Below are 15,468 nucleotides of genomic sequence, written 5' to 3'. Positions count from 1 at the left end.
CAGGTAGCATTGGTGGGACTGTTCCAGTACCCTGAGGTTCACATCTCAGAGCCACATAGGAGGGTGGGAACCACCACAGCTCCTGTATACCATGAGCTTGGTATCGGATCTGATGCTGTCCTTGAATGCCCTTTCCCTCAGGCTGCTAAAGACTACACTAGCACACCGGGGGCAGTGCTGCATCTCTTCATCAATAGCTGCTTTGGCTGACAGGACACTCTCGAGGGATTGGAAATGGTCAACGTGCTGTAAGGCTGCCCTGTGGACCTTGATATTCCGGGGCTTGCTCCACAATGCCAGGCCACGGTAGTGAATGACCTCTGTCTCCTGGATGGTCAGGGTGAGACCCAGGCTCTCACATGCCTCTGTACAGGGGGTGACGATGATCTGGAGTTTGTCCCCCTGTAATTGCACATACTCAAGCATCATCTATTTTTAAGAAATACTCCATCAATAGTGCCACCCCAGACTGCCTTCCACTTTCATGTGCCTCAAATTTTGCTCAATCACAACTTTTGATTTGTATGTGAGAGACAAATGTTACGTTAAAAGGATGCGTGTTATAAAAAAAACAAACATAAGCTTCATTTGTTTTCAGATCTTCAATCAGACTATTTGACAACAATGCATTTTGATTTTTTATGTCATTTAAGAAGTTTTAGTCCAGAATATATTAAATTTTATTCCTTTCATATGACTCAGATGGAGTCAAATTATACTGTTTGTTCCAACTGCAGGGCTAATCAGGAGCCATAACTTGGACAGCTGCATTTTAAAAGGATCATAACAATTTTGATTAAATAAATCATTTTGAACATGCAGCCATTTTCAGTAACCCTGACATTACACTGACTGCTGTAGGTCATTTTAATTTTATGAATGGATTGCTACTCACAGCAGCTGAATCGATATCAGCCCATCAAACAGACCCTTGGGGATTTCAGTAATCTTGTTTCCATACAGGACACTAAAAAACACAAGGAAGAAGACATCGCTGTTAGGTTTCGAGACTTTACCTCAGAACTGAGCTTCATGATCATTCCTGACTAGACACCAAAATTATGGAATACACAGTTCACAGAATCCCCACAGCGTGGAAATAGGCCATTTGGCTCATCAAGTTCACCCTCCGAAAAGCAGCACACACCCAGGCATACTACCTACCCTGTTCCTGTAACCCTGCATTCCCTGTGGCTAACTCACCTGGTCTGTACATCCCTGGATATTACGTGGCAATTTAGCATGGCCAATTCACCCTAACCTGCACATCTTTGGATTGTGGGAGGAAAACGGAGCACCTGGAGGAAACCCATGCAGACAAGAGAAGAATGTGCAAACTCCACCCAGACAGTCACTCGAGGCTGGAATCAAACCTGGGTCCCTGGTGCTGTGAGGCAGCAGTATTAACCGTTTTGTCCCCATGTTGCCCACTGTGTCTCCATTTGACTTCAGCATTATAGTCAGTGAAAGGAAGAGAACTCCAGAGGAAACCCACGCAGACACAGGGAGAATGTGCAAATTCCACACAGTCACTCAAGGGTGGACTCGAACCCTGATCCCTAGCGCTGTGAGGTGCTAACCACTAAACCACAATGATTGCTTTCAACCTGATCGCATCATGTTTTGGTGCAATCAATTTGCAGGCACAAGGCCAGCAAAGCTGTCTTGCAGCAACCCTCCCTGGCTCAAGGTGGAAGAGCTCCATTGATGCTGACACGTTGAAATCTAAGTCACAACTATGTCCATCTTCAGAGTTCATTATAATCAATCAGAACTCATATTTAACCAGGGGCCACTGGTTTTCCATTTCCAAAGCTAGACTCAAGATACAGGGAACACACTGTCAGAAAATTGTTTTTGAAACTTAAAAAGTCGCAATGTCACCAGCGTGGGATGCATCAATAATAAGTAAAAGCAAAGTAATAGAGACATAGAGTCACAAAGTCCTACAGCGTAGAGACAGCCCATTGGCCCAAACTGGTCCATGCAAACCAAAATGTCCATCCACACTAACCCCATTTCCCTGCACTTGGGCCATATCCTTCTAAACCTTTCCTATCCATGTATTTGTCCAAATGCCTTTTAAATGTTGTTAATGTCCCCGCCTCAACCACTTCCGCTGGCAGCTCATTCCATATGGGTACCACCCTCTGTGGAAAAAAGTTGCCCCTCAGGTTCCCTTTAATTCTTTCACCTCTAACCTTAAACTGATGCCCTCCAGTCCTCGATTCTCCAACCCTGAGGAAAAAGACTGAGTGCATTCACCCTATCCATGCCTCTCATGACTTATACACCTCTAGAAGGACACCCCTCAGTCTCCTCCACTCTAATGAAAAAAGTCCTAGTTTGTCCAACATCTCTCTATCACTCAGACTGTTGATTCCAGGCAACATCCTTGTAAAATGATGCAAATAAATGTAATATAAATTATTATTAATACTCCTGGTCAGTGAACTGGATTAAACGATGATTTCAGTTTTGGAGTGATTTATTGCATTTTAATTACCGTATTAGTTTCTGTTTCAGCATTGCTACAATCTGAAAAACAAGGGCAGCAAAAGCTGAGAAGCAGTGAGCAATCAACTTGAGGGCTTGATGGGGTATCTGTTCTATAAACATTGCCTGAGGCTGGTTATACTGAGGAACAGAAACATCAGGGACATAATTCAAGAATCTCAAGAGAATAGTTTGCCACAGGCTGTAGATCTAAGCTATACAAGCCTCACACTGAGAAGAGGAGAGATGCAGAGACAGATAGGATTCAGCTACTTAACAGAAAGGCTGCAAGTGAGTGGAGACTGAAAAATGCAAGAGTAAAGTGAATCGGTGTCTTGAGGGATCGTGTGATTGAGAGACATCATTTTTTTTGGAGTCAGGCTGATTGGCCTGTAATTTTCTACACTGTACGATATCTCCATTAGAAGGTTAATGACTAGCAGGTAATTTGGCAGGTTATTTTTCCCATTTAAGTGAACAGCAGTGATAGGAGCTGCTCTGCTAACTCCGTGTCAGTTCAGATTTTTCACCACGAGTTAAGATTTTAATTCCACATGCTGTATGAAAATATGTCTGTGATAGATGGAGAGGTGTCACTGTTCACTCAGCAAGCCTGGGTTGCTACGGCAACAGGCTGACCGCGAGTCTTGCTACCTGCTCTTGGTTCGTGTTGGGAAGATTTGCATGTTGATACTCAACCCATCTAAACCCACCTTCCTGAGCCATGTCTGGGGGGACTTGAACTCAAAACTTCAAGATCAGAGGGAGGGATGTTAGCAACTGTGCCACTTCTGTATGTTGCAGGCTCCAGTAGAAAATGCAACTCAGGCTAAATGTCATACACAAGCTGGTCAGGGGATCACAGACCAAACACTGATTCACTGGTTAGAAAGACTTTACCATGAGCTGAAAAGGAGATCAGTTTAAACTGAAACTGATATGAGAATAGCTGATACTCAGCACTTTGCAACGCCAGAGATTACACAGCAAGGTTCCGAACTAACCTTCCACTCTCAGGAAAATGTTAAGTCTCAACACATTCCAGTCCAAAGCTGCACAGTTTCATCACATCCTCTTCCAATGGTCTACTCTTGCATAATGTCTCAGCCCAATGGTCTACACTCTGACCACGCCCAGCCCAATGGTCTACAGTCTCAGGACATCCCAGTCCAATGGTCTACAGTCTCAGCACATCCCAGCCCAATGGTCTACAGACTCAGCGCATCCCAGTCCAATGGTCTGCATTCTCAGCACATCCCAGCCCAAAGATCTACAGTCTCAGCACATCCCAGCCCAATGGTCTACAGTCTCAGACATCCCAGCCCAATGGTCTACAGTCTCAGAACATCCCAGCCCAATGGTCTACAGTCTCAGCACATCCCAGTCCAATGGTCTACAGTCTCAGCACATCCCAGCCCAATACTCTACAGTCTCAGCACATCCCAGCCCAATACTCTACAGTCTCAGCACATCCCAGCCCAATGGTCTGCATTCACAGCACATCCCAGCCCAATGGTCTACAGTCTCAGCAAATCCCAGTCCAATGCGCTACAGTCTCAGCACATCCCAGCCCAATGGTCTACAGTCTCAGCACATCCCAGCCCAATGGTCTGCATTCTCAGCACATCCCAGCCCAATGGTCTACAGTCTCAGCACATCCCAGTCCAATGCGCTACAGTCTCAGCACATCCCAGCCCAATAGTCTGCATTCTCAGCACATCCCAGCCCAATGGTCTACAGTCTCAGCACATCCCAGTCCAATGCGCTACAGTCTCAGCACATCCCAGTCCAATGGTCAGCATTCTCTGAACATCCCAGTCCAATGGTCTACAGTCTCAGCACATCCCAGTCCAATGATCTACAGTCTCAGCACATTCCAGTCCAATGATCTACAGTCTCAGCACACCCCAGCCCAATGGTCTACAGTCTCACCATGTCCCAGTCCAATGCTCTACAGTCTCAACACATCCAGGGCCAATGCTCTACAGTCTCAACACATCCAGGCCCAATGCTCTACAGTCTCAGACATCCAGGCCCAATGCTCTACAGTCTCAGCATATCCCACAATAATTATTTGTGGTGCATTTCTGCACCTCCCAGTGTCCAACACTGTGTAATGTGTAGAAGACTTGTTTGTATTTGCACTTCATGCTATACGTCTCTCTTGTACAATGTGCTGTTCATTCAAAACAGCTCTCCTGAATGTTACACTGTTTGTTCTCCAACGCCCTACTGTACTGTGTATGATTTCCTCCACAGATGTCCTCTGTTGTCTATTCTGCAGTACACTCTCTGATTTACCGTACTCCCCACTCTGCCGACCTGGGCACTGTACCAATCCGTTCACTTGCTGCTGATCAATGTTTTGCTCAGTTGGCTGGGAATGTAAACATTCACATGTTGAAAGAACACAGAAAGCTGACTCCTTGGAACTCCTGTCAGTTAGCTATGAATCTGGAAACTGGGCATAGGTTAGAGAGTTTAACAGCTTTCCCCTTGCTGAGCAGCTGTTTTCACGAAGCAAGTGGTTCAGCATATAAACTGGGAAGCAAGTCTCTACAGATAGCTGCAAGGTAAGAGCAGAATCTATTATCATTATTGGAATGAGAAACAAACTTCTATTAACGCAAGTGGCTGTATTGTGCAAGGTGATGTCTATTTTGACCAGGTTTCAGCCCTGGGGGGGTTCCACCAGTCCATGCTGCTATTACTTACAGAGAGAAAAATTTAGCATGAAGTGTGTGTGGGGAGAGTTGGTTGGAGGGGGTAGTGGGACCACACAGAAACTGAGTGATGAGGAGTGAAAAGGGGATCAAAAACGTTGAGGTGATCAGGGTGTTCAACAGGGGGCAGCAGCCTGGAAGAAGGTGAAGCTGACAAAGGGGCAGTGCTCTGAAAGCTTGTGATTTCAAATAAACCTGTTGGACTGTAACCTGGTATTGCATGACTCCTGATCTTGAGTCCACCCCAGTCCAACACCGGCACTTCCACACCATGCCGCAAGAGACAGATTCCAAAACATAACAACTTGCGCCACAATGCAGCAGAGGTAACGTTGACCTTTTATGTCACAGCCAGATTTTGGTTTGAGACATAAAATGAATTTGATTGGATTAGCCAGATTCGTTTTCATGCCACAAACACTTTGAGGCATACCATCATAATTTTTGCCTGTGTCATGCATGTAAATAGTTTTGGCTGTATTTAGTTTTTTTTCCCCTCTCACTCTAACTTCACACCACTTTAGCTAATCCATTCATTTAGATACCAGAGCCCTGCTACGTTAAATGCAAACTCCGCACTTCGCCAGCTTAACTATTTGGGGTCTCGCTAGACTATCCATCTCAAAGGAAATGCTGTCATTCTTTCCATGTAGAGACAAGCAACTGAAATAAGCAATACAAGGCCAGATCTTCAATCCATGGGTGAGATCATCATCACACTAGTTTGCCCCCATCCTTTTCGAAAAGACATAACTCAGGGTGCTCTCTGGGAGAACTTACTGAGACTGAAATTAAGAGGAAACTGGATTCATACTAGTCATTGTGATCTCTATAATTTTTAACATCAATGTTATGGATTACTTGAAACCAATAATCCAATTGAACACACTCAGTTTTGTCACAAAACCGTGTGCAATCAAAATTGTTCTTAAAACAACATCTATTTTTATAGTAAGTTTCAAATCACGAAACAGACCTCTGCACAGGAGCATTGTAAATCAAAAACAACTTGCTGGAGAATCTCAGTAGGTCTGGCAGCATCTATGGAGAGAAAGTCTCGGGTCGAATGACTCTTCCTCAGAACTGGATTTCTGTTCCAATCTTTTTTCTTGTCCACTGTCAGTAATCCCACTGTCGCTCCAGGTGTTTGACCAGCATTTGCTCAAACCCATTTCCACAGTCACATCACAGTCCTGAGGAAGGATCACTTCACCCGAAACATCAACTCGCCACAGGTGCTGCCAGACCTGCTGAGCTTTTCCAGCAATTTGTTTTTGTTTCTGATTTACAGCATCTGTGGTTCGTTCAGTTTTTGTTATAACTCAGAATTGAACACTAAGCCATGTAAGGGAATATGAGGACAGATGGGGACAAATCTTTAGTCAGAGGGATTGATTTTAAGGAAGTCTCTCATGAGGGGAGAAAGACAGAATTAGCAAGGCAGTTTACAGAGGATTTTAGGGATTTAAAGGCACTTTCGCCAACCATCGGGCAACTAAATGCTTGAGAAAAACACAAATGCTGGAAACCTGAAAGAAGAGTTTCAAACTCCAGACTTACTCAATCAGGCAGCAGCTGTGGAGAAAGGAAGAAGAGTTGATATTTCAACAGGAAACCTGATGAAGGGCTTATGCCCGAAACGTCGATTCTCCTGCTCCTTGGATGCTGCCTGACCTGCTGCGCTTTTCCAGCAACACATTTTCAGCTCTGATCTCCAGCATCTGCAGACCTCACTTTCTCCTCCATTTCAGGTCTGTTACCTTTCATTAGAACTGGGACAAGTTAGAACGATAGAATCCTTACAGTGTGGAAGCTGGCCATTCAGCCAATTGGGACCCAACAGATCCTCTGAAGAGCATCCCACCCAGACCCACTCTATCCCTGTGACCCTGCATTTCCCATGGCTAATCTACATCCCTGGACACTACAGGGCAAGTTGGCATGGCCAACTCACCCTAATCAGTTCATCTTTGGACTGTGGGAGGAAACTGGAGCACCAGAGGAAATCCACGCAGACACGGGGAGATGTGCAAACTCCACACAGACAGTTGCTCGAGGTGGGATTGAACCTGGGTCACTGGAACTGTGAGGTAGCAGTGCTCACCAGCGTGCCATCCCCATGAATGGATTTGAGCACGTGAAAAGATGTTGGGAGAGGAAGCTTGTGATGAAGTAGAGCTAGGGAAGGAGAAATGAAATACTAAAGGGAATCCCATGTGTAAGGGGGTGGCAACGGGCCGTGTCAATAAACAAAAGCCATGGAATGGGAGGCAGGGCTGGCTGGATTCTGAATAGCTTTCCAAAAGTGAAAAAGGAAACAAACCAGTCAAGAGAAATAAGATGAGGGCAGAGAGGTTACAATCGAAAATGTTTGAGTAATGTAGAACCTGGCAGGCCGTGAAGTGGTCAATCAAAAAGATGAAATGTTGTTCTTCAAGTTTACAATCAGCTTCACTTGAGCTGGCCGAGGACAGAGAGGTCAATGTGGGCTGAGAGGTGGTCAGCATTCACCCAGTCTGTGCATGATCTTCACATGTATGGATGCTTCACAGTATGGTATGGCAACTGCTCTCCCCAAGACCATAAGAAACTACAGAGCGTCATGACCACAGCCCAGTCCATCACACCAACTAGCCTTCCATCCATTCCTGATGAAGGGCTTATGCCCAAAATGTCTATTCTCCTGCTCTTTGGATCTTGCCTGACCTGCTGTGCTTTTCCAGTGCCACACTTTTTGACTTCCATCTATTGACTCCACCTGTACTTCTCAGTACCTCAGAAAGCAAACATATAATTAAAGACCCCTCCCACCCTGGATATACTCCCTTCCATTGGGGAGAAGATAAAGAAGTTTGAAAACATGTACAAACAGATTCAAGGACAGCTTCTTCCCTGCTGATATCAGACTGCTGAATGGACCTCTAATTCTGATCTCTCTCTCTCTGCACCTTCTCTGTGGCTGTAACACTGTATTCTGTACTCTGTCCTGATGCACTTTATATGGTATAATCGGCCTGTGTAGCACGCAAAACAACACAAGGGAAAACAGGCACAATTTGTGTTACAAAAACAGAAGTGGCTGGAAAAGCTCAGCAGGTCTGGCAGCATCTGCGAAGAGAAATCAAAGTTAACGTTTCGGGTCTGCTGACCCTTCCTCAGAAATTTGTGTAATCCCTCCTTTATAACTTAACTCCTGAAATCCAGGTATCATTCTTGTAAAACCATTGTTGTACTCCCTTCAAGGCCAAGATTTCATTCCTGAGGTGTGGTGGCCTGATCTTCCCACAGTGTGGTCTAACCAGGGTTTTGTATAACTGCAACATAGTGTTTGCATCCTTCTAAACCAGTCCCCTAAATATATGCACATGAAATACAATAAATTGCCAGATTCAGGTAGCCTTAAGGGATCTGGATTAGAGGAGTGCAGATATTGAGAAAGTGAAGGACAAACTCACAGAAGCAAGTGTCAAACTTGAGACATTGCTTGAGCAGGAGCCAATATGACCCCATGAGCACAGGGAATTATTAACGAAGAGGACTTGCTGCAAGGACAAAATTAAAAACCACACAATACCAGGGTAACTTCATCAGGCAGCAATGCACCGAAGGCTTGCACTTCCAAATAAACCTGTTGGGCTTTAACCTGGAGTGCGTGACTTTTAACTTTGTCCACCCCCAGTCCAACACCGGCATCTCCACATCATTGGTGCAGGGAAGGACACATGATTTGGAGGAGGTCAGTGAGGCAAGTATTAGAATTATTAAGTCTGGAGGTCACAGAGGAACGGAAAAAAAGGAAACAAAAGAGAGAGAGAGAAAGAAATACATAACACATCCACCTGGAATACGTTCCAACCTGACCACAACAAAAACAAAGAACCTTCCCAATGACACTTGAGACTTACAGTGAGGTGAGTGACCGGAGTCCTTGGAATGCATCTGCTGCAATCTCTGAGATTTGGTTCTTACTCAGGTCTCTGTAGGGCAGAGAAAAATACCATAGGGAGAGAATTTTAATTGATCTTTTAAAAAATGCTTAACTTGAAAATGGCAATCTTCTAGTGACTGCCATCTTACCTCACCATTCAAGTTGAACTCATTTCACGCCAAAAGAAATTCATATTAGTCAGTAGGAGCTTCATAAATATTGAGTCTCACGGTATATCTCCTTAAACAATTATATTTAGTAAGATTAGTGGAGAGGGTGGAACTTAAGAAAGGAACAAAGCCAAATGAATAAAGAATGTACAACCAGTGCCGTGACATTAGGAATATGCAACGGATTATTAACCTTGAGAATGTGAGTTCAAATCCCGCCATGCATGGAGATCTTAAATTCAGTTGATCAATAAAAGTGACCATATGGTAGCCAGCATTGTTTTTATGGACGCTACTGATTGATGTCTATTAGGAAGAGAATCCCACTGTCTTCAGGCAACATGTGGCACCGACATTGCACTGAGTTGTTAGCGGCCCTCTGAAATGACCCAGTACCTCACTCAGTTATAGCTGGTCCAATTAAATTTCAGGTCAGTGGGAATGACTAGGTAATTGTCTGGTTGTAGCTGAACCACAACGTGCACGCTGAATCTGATCTGGCTAAGTACTATTTCATCAGTCTTCTTTGAGCAAAGCAATGAATCATAGAATCCCTACAGTGTGGAAGTCGGCCATTTGGCCCATCGAGTCCACACTGACCCCTGAAACAGCATTCTACCCAGACCATCATGTCCCTGTAACACTGCATTTCCCATGGATAGCCCACCCGGAGTGCACATCCCTGTTTACTATTGGCAATTGAACACAGCCAATCTGCGCATCTTTAGATTGTGGGAGGAACCCACGCAGAGAACATGCAAACTCCCACCATCACCCGAGGCTGGAATTGAACCTGGGTCCCTGGCGCTGTGAGGCAGCAGTGCTAACCACTGTGCCGTCCCAATGGAAGCTGGTGTGGTTATGGTTTTCCACATGTCAACCCACAGAACACAGATCACTGAAAGGTAGGTTCAAATTGAGTCACATGTCTGCAGATTTATTAACAACTAACTGTGCACTCATGTGACATTACAGAATAACGTTTATTGTCTGGCTTTATGCTTGCTTAGATTACTGTTCTAATAGATAGCCTGACTAATGGAGTGACGGGATAACTGCCTGTTTAATGCTGTCTGAATGAACACAAAATCAGATGGGAATCTTTTATACTAGAGCAGCAAATGCATGGTGACATTTGGCCGTCGTAAAGATATAGTGGCTTTCTGTGATCTGTCCACCAAAGTCAGAGGACAGGGCCATGGACAGTGCTACACCAATCTGTTCACCAAAGCTCAGGATGGATTCCTTCAGGAATACTTGACATCAGACCTCATTATGATCTTGGTGCAAACATGGACAAAAAAATTACACGTCAGGAGTGAACTGAGAGGGATTCTCATTGACATCAAAATATCCTTTGACCGAATGCAGGACTGAGGTGTTGTAGCAGGGGTAGTGTTGATAATGAATTACAGAGAAGGGTCTCTGCTGCCTGGAGTCATGTTGAGCACAAGGAGCAACGCTTTTTCATTGTTGAATGCCAATTATCTCAGTTCTATGGCATCCCTGCCAGGATTCTATAGGGCAGGTTTGGGTGGGGTCAACCAATTTGAACCATTACTCATGGTCTTCCTTCCAGCCTAAGATCAGAAGTAGGCGATGTTCTCTGATGATTGCTCCATGGTCAGCATCATTCATGACTCCTTGAAAGTAACAAGTAATCAAAAGCTGCAAGGCCTGGGATTATAAATAGCAATCCCATACTCAGGCCTGGGATTATAAATGCTAAGGAATGTTCTTGTCAGGAAATGGCAACCCCCAACAAAAGAAAGTCTAATCATTTATTCTTTACTTTCAAACAACAATAACATTACTTAAGCTGCACCGCTAACATCCTGGGGTCTCCACTGACCAAAACCACAACTGGATCAGTCAAATAAATATGTTGGATGCAAGACCAGGTGGGAGGCTGGGAATTCTGTGCTGAACTATTCATCTCCTGACTCACTTAAACCTCTTAACCATTAACACTGTACACAAGTCAGGAGTGCGATGGACTTACACTCGATGGAATGAGACCAACAATATTCCAGATCCCTGACATCTTTCAGGATAAAGCAACCATTTGATCTGTACCCCATCCACTGGCGCACAGTAGTACGGCGAGTCCACAGCCTAGTCTGTAGGCCCCATTTTATTCCCCATTTGCTCTGTATCCTGTACAAAGTCAAAATCTACTCTAAGGCATTCAGAAGAGGAGGATATCAAAAATTGACCCTCCAAAAACTTCATTGCCCAATCGAAATCTGAAGGAGAATCACACACCCGTTACAAAACCCTGCTGACATTCATTGAGGGATATAAAGAAGACAATGATGCCCATTCTGCCAAATCATCACACTGGGCACACTGCAAGCCAGAAGACCTGGAGGGTTTCCTGCCACCCTTCACCAGATCTGAGATACAACTAAAGGAAAGACCGGGCACTCTCAGGGTCATGGCGATATATAGCACAGAAACAGACCCTTTGGTCCAACTCATCCATGCCGACCAGATATATCCTAAATTAATCGATTCCCATTTTCTTGCATTTGACCTGTATCCCTCTAAACCCTTCCTATTCATTTACCCATCCAGTTACCTTTTAAATGTTGTCATTGTATCAGCCTCCACCACTTCCTCATTCCATACACAGACCACACTCTGTGTGAAAATGTTGCCCCTTAGATCCCTTTTAAATTTGTTGCCTCTCACCTTAAACTTACACCCCCTACTTTTAAACTCTGCTCCCTGGGGAAAAGACCTTGACTATTCACCCTATCCACGTCCCTCATGATTTTATAAACTTCTGTAAGGTCATCCATCAGTCTCTGACGCTCTTGGTGAGTTTATTATTGAGCACAGAACATGAAAGCAGTCAGATGCTGCAGTGTGTGCCTACCGGGAGCAAGGCACCAGTTGTTTAATTATATATAGGACTCTAATTAATATTATTGCTATTTTATCAGATATGTTAAGTAGACACTTAATTAAGAAATTACTCCAAGGGTGTGAAAGATTTGATCATTACTGTCTGCTGAAGCCATAGGAGAGTTACTATAAAGAAAACATTAGCAGAATAAATTCAGCATTTCACAGCTACTTGATTATATTCTCTTCCCAGTGCCCCGCACTCTTTTCCCTCAATCTGCTCATTGACATTCTGAATGAAATGTTGAAAAAATGGTGCCAATTACTGGCTGCGTGATCCAAGTCTCTTGTCAAACCTGTATTTTGCACCTTCACACTTCTGGTATAAATTGCCGTGTCAAGTATGTCAGTTGGGTTCATTTATTCAGAATCAGAACAATTCTAAAGACTGCTGTGGCCTTGAACTCTCCCCATGAGATATTACCATCTGAATAGCTCAAGTGAATCTCATCAGTCTGCTGCTCGATCAGAGTGGCTGGCGTTTTTAAACAAAAGCCCATTTCCATTTACTCTAAGGTGAAGGGATTTCACGTGTGCACTCCTTTAACAATGAAATGCTTAGATAATCGAGTCATAGAGTCATACAACATGGAAACAGATCCTTCGGTCCGACCAATCCATACCAAGCATGTTTCCAATAGAATCGATAAACAGTGGAACTGGAAAGGTACAGCAGGTCAGACAACATTGGAGGAGCAGCAGAGTCAGCGTTTCGTGTTAGGACCCTTCATCCGTCCCGAAGCTGCCCGACCTGCTATGCCTTCCCAGCTCCACTCTTTATCAACTCTGACATCCAGCATCTGCATTCCTCGCTATCACCACGTTCCCAAACTAAACTAGCCCTGCCTGCACTTAGTCCATATCCCTCCAAATCTTTCCTATTCTTGAACTTATCCAGATGTCTTTTATACATTGCAACTGTACCTGCATTCGTCACTCGTGTTGCTAGCTCATTCCACACATGAACCACTCTCTGTGAAGAAACTTTGCCCCTCATGTCTCTTTTAAATCTTTCTCCTCTCAGCTTAAAAATATGCTCCCTAGTTTTGAACTTCCGCACCCTAGGGTAAAGACCCTTGCCATCCATCTTATTATCTATGCCCTTCATGATTTTATAAACCTCTATAAGGTCAACTCCAGTGATAAAAGTCCCAGTTTTTCCAGTCTATTTTTATAACTCATAACTTGGCAATATCCTGGTAAATCTTGTCTGAACCGTCTCCAGTTTTATAATATCCTTCCTATCAAAAAGGTGACCAGAACAGGACACAGAATTCCAGAAGAGGTTTCGATCATGCTGTATATCTCCATGACCCTGAGAGTGCCCTGTCTTTTCTTTAATTGTACCCCAGATCTGACCAAGGTTGGCAGGTCACTGGTGGCATGAAACCTTCTCGGTCAACTGGCTGGCAGTGTGCCCAGTGTGTGATTTGGCAGAATGGGCATCATTGTCTATTTTGTATTCCGCAATGAATGTCAGCAGGGTTTTGCAGGGGGTGCGTGATTCTCCGAGTAAAAAGTGAGGTCTGCAGATGCTGGAGATCAGAGCTGAAAATTTGTTGCTGGTTAAAGCACAGCAGGTCAGGCAGCATCCAAGGAACAGGAAACTCGACGCCTCGGGCCAGAGCCCTTCATCAGGAATGTGCGTGATTCTCCTTCAGGTTTCGATCATGCAATGGTCTCACCAACAGCCTATACACCCTCAACATGACGTCCCAACTCCTGCACCTGAAGTCTGAGCAATGAAGGCGAGTGTGCTAAATGCTTTCTTAACCACCCAGTCTATATGTGGCATAGGCTGAGAGGGATATGGGCCAACTGCTGACAAATGGGACTAGATCACTTTAGGATAATTGGTCGGCATAGATGAGTTGGACTGAAGGGTCTGTTTCTGTACTGAACATCTCTATGACACTGGAACTGTACCAACTGCATTGTGAATGAGTTGGGCACACAGTGCCATTCGCTACCAAGGTGCCTCTGCCTCTCGTCAGAGAGCCACTTCAGGCTATCTCCTCTCTGAGGATGAGTGGTTCTTGCAAGCTGGGATGTGAATGTCAGTGAAGGCTTTGGTGGACTACAGTTGTGGAGGGTGACTCTGAGGTAGGGGTGTGAGAGGGTGATAAGAAGCTGGGGAGATGCTGTGGCTGCGTCATCATTGGGAGCAAAGTGCCAGCTGCTTAATTATACTGAGAACCCTAATTAATATTCTTGCTATTTTATCAGAAACATTAAGTAGGGAATTAATTATGGAATTGCACAGGGGTGTGAAGGTTCTGATCATTACTGTCTGCTGAAGCCATGGGAGAGCTATTGTAAAGAAAGCATGAGCAGGATAAATTCAGCATTTCACAGCTACTGGAATACACGCTCTTCCCAGTGCCTCACACATTCCTCCATTTTAATCTGTTCACGGACATTCAGGAATACTGCAGAGATGGGAAGAGTGCAGCGCTACAAGGCACATTGTTCTGAGCAGAGCAGTGCAGGGGAATGATGGGACAGTCAGAGTGTGAAGCTTAGTTGGTGAAGTAAACCACACGCACGCTAAACAGTCAAAACAGCATGCAACAGATAGGGCTAAGCACTCCCGCAATTTAACTGATTAAATCTCAGTTCTGCAATCCTGCTACGTCCAGACATGAATGTTGGTGGACAATTAAACAACTGACTGGATGTGTAGTAGACTCCACGAATATCCCCATCCTCAATAATGGGGGAAGCCCAGCACATCAGTGCAAAAGGCTGAAGCATTTGTGATTCTCTTCAGCCAGAAATGAAGAGTGGACGATTCATCCTGGCCTTCTCCTGAGGTCTCAAGATCACTGATGCCAGCCCTCAGCCAATTCGATTCACTCCACAGGACTTCACAAAATGGCTGACCACTCTCAATGCAACGAAACCTGGGTTACTGACACCAATCTGGGAGTAGAACTGTGCTCCAGAAGGAACTGGACCTCTCCACGTACTGTCTCAGAATGGCTGCAATGCTGACAATTGTCCATCAATTCACAAACAGCTAAGTAGTCATTTTGCTTCATTGATCAATTAGTATTTTTTGTTTGAGCCAACCATTATGGGCACGGCCCAATGTTTTGTTTTCACTTAATTGTCAGAAATCAGAACAAATCCAACCCAGCTAATTCCCACCATCAAACATCAGCAAGGCTGTGTCACCTTCTGAACTGATGGATACCTGAAAGGCTGAAGGTTGATGTTATTAATATGATGCCATCAGACG

At 44.6% G+C, this 15,468-nt stretch overlaps 1 protein-coding gene across 2 annotated transcripts in view; it reads right to left on the bottom strand.

Annotated features, from left to right (window-relative positions):
- The window catches only part of LOC132823328 (slit homolog 3 protein-like), a 699,246-nt gene that overhangs the window by 156,963 nt on the left and 526,815 nt on the right, over positions 1 to 15,468 (bottom strand). For both annotated transcript variants that reach the window (XM_060837019.1, XM_060837020.1), the window contains exons 12-13: positions 9,125 to 9,196; positions 896 to 967 (exon numbers count right to left, since the gene is read on the bottom strand). In XM_060837019.1, coding sequence (XP_060693002.1) covers positions 896 to 967; positions 9,125 to 9,196 — 144 coding nt within the window. The remainder of the gene's footprint in view (positions 1 to 895; positions 968 to 9,124; positions 9,197 to 15,468) is intronic.

The sequence above is a fragment of the Hemiscyllium ocellatum genome, chromosome 16, assembly GCF_020745735.1.
Source record: "Hemiscyllium ocellatum isolate sHemOce1 chromosome 16, sHemOce1.pat.X.cur, whole genome shotgun sequence".
In the NCBI taxonomy this organism is placed as follows: Eukaryota; Metazoa; Chordata; class Chondrichthyes; order Orectolobiformes; family Hemiscylliidae; genus Hemiscyllium; species Hemiscyllium ocellatum.
This window is presented reverse-complemented; position numbering and strand designations above follow the sequence as displayed.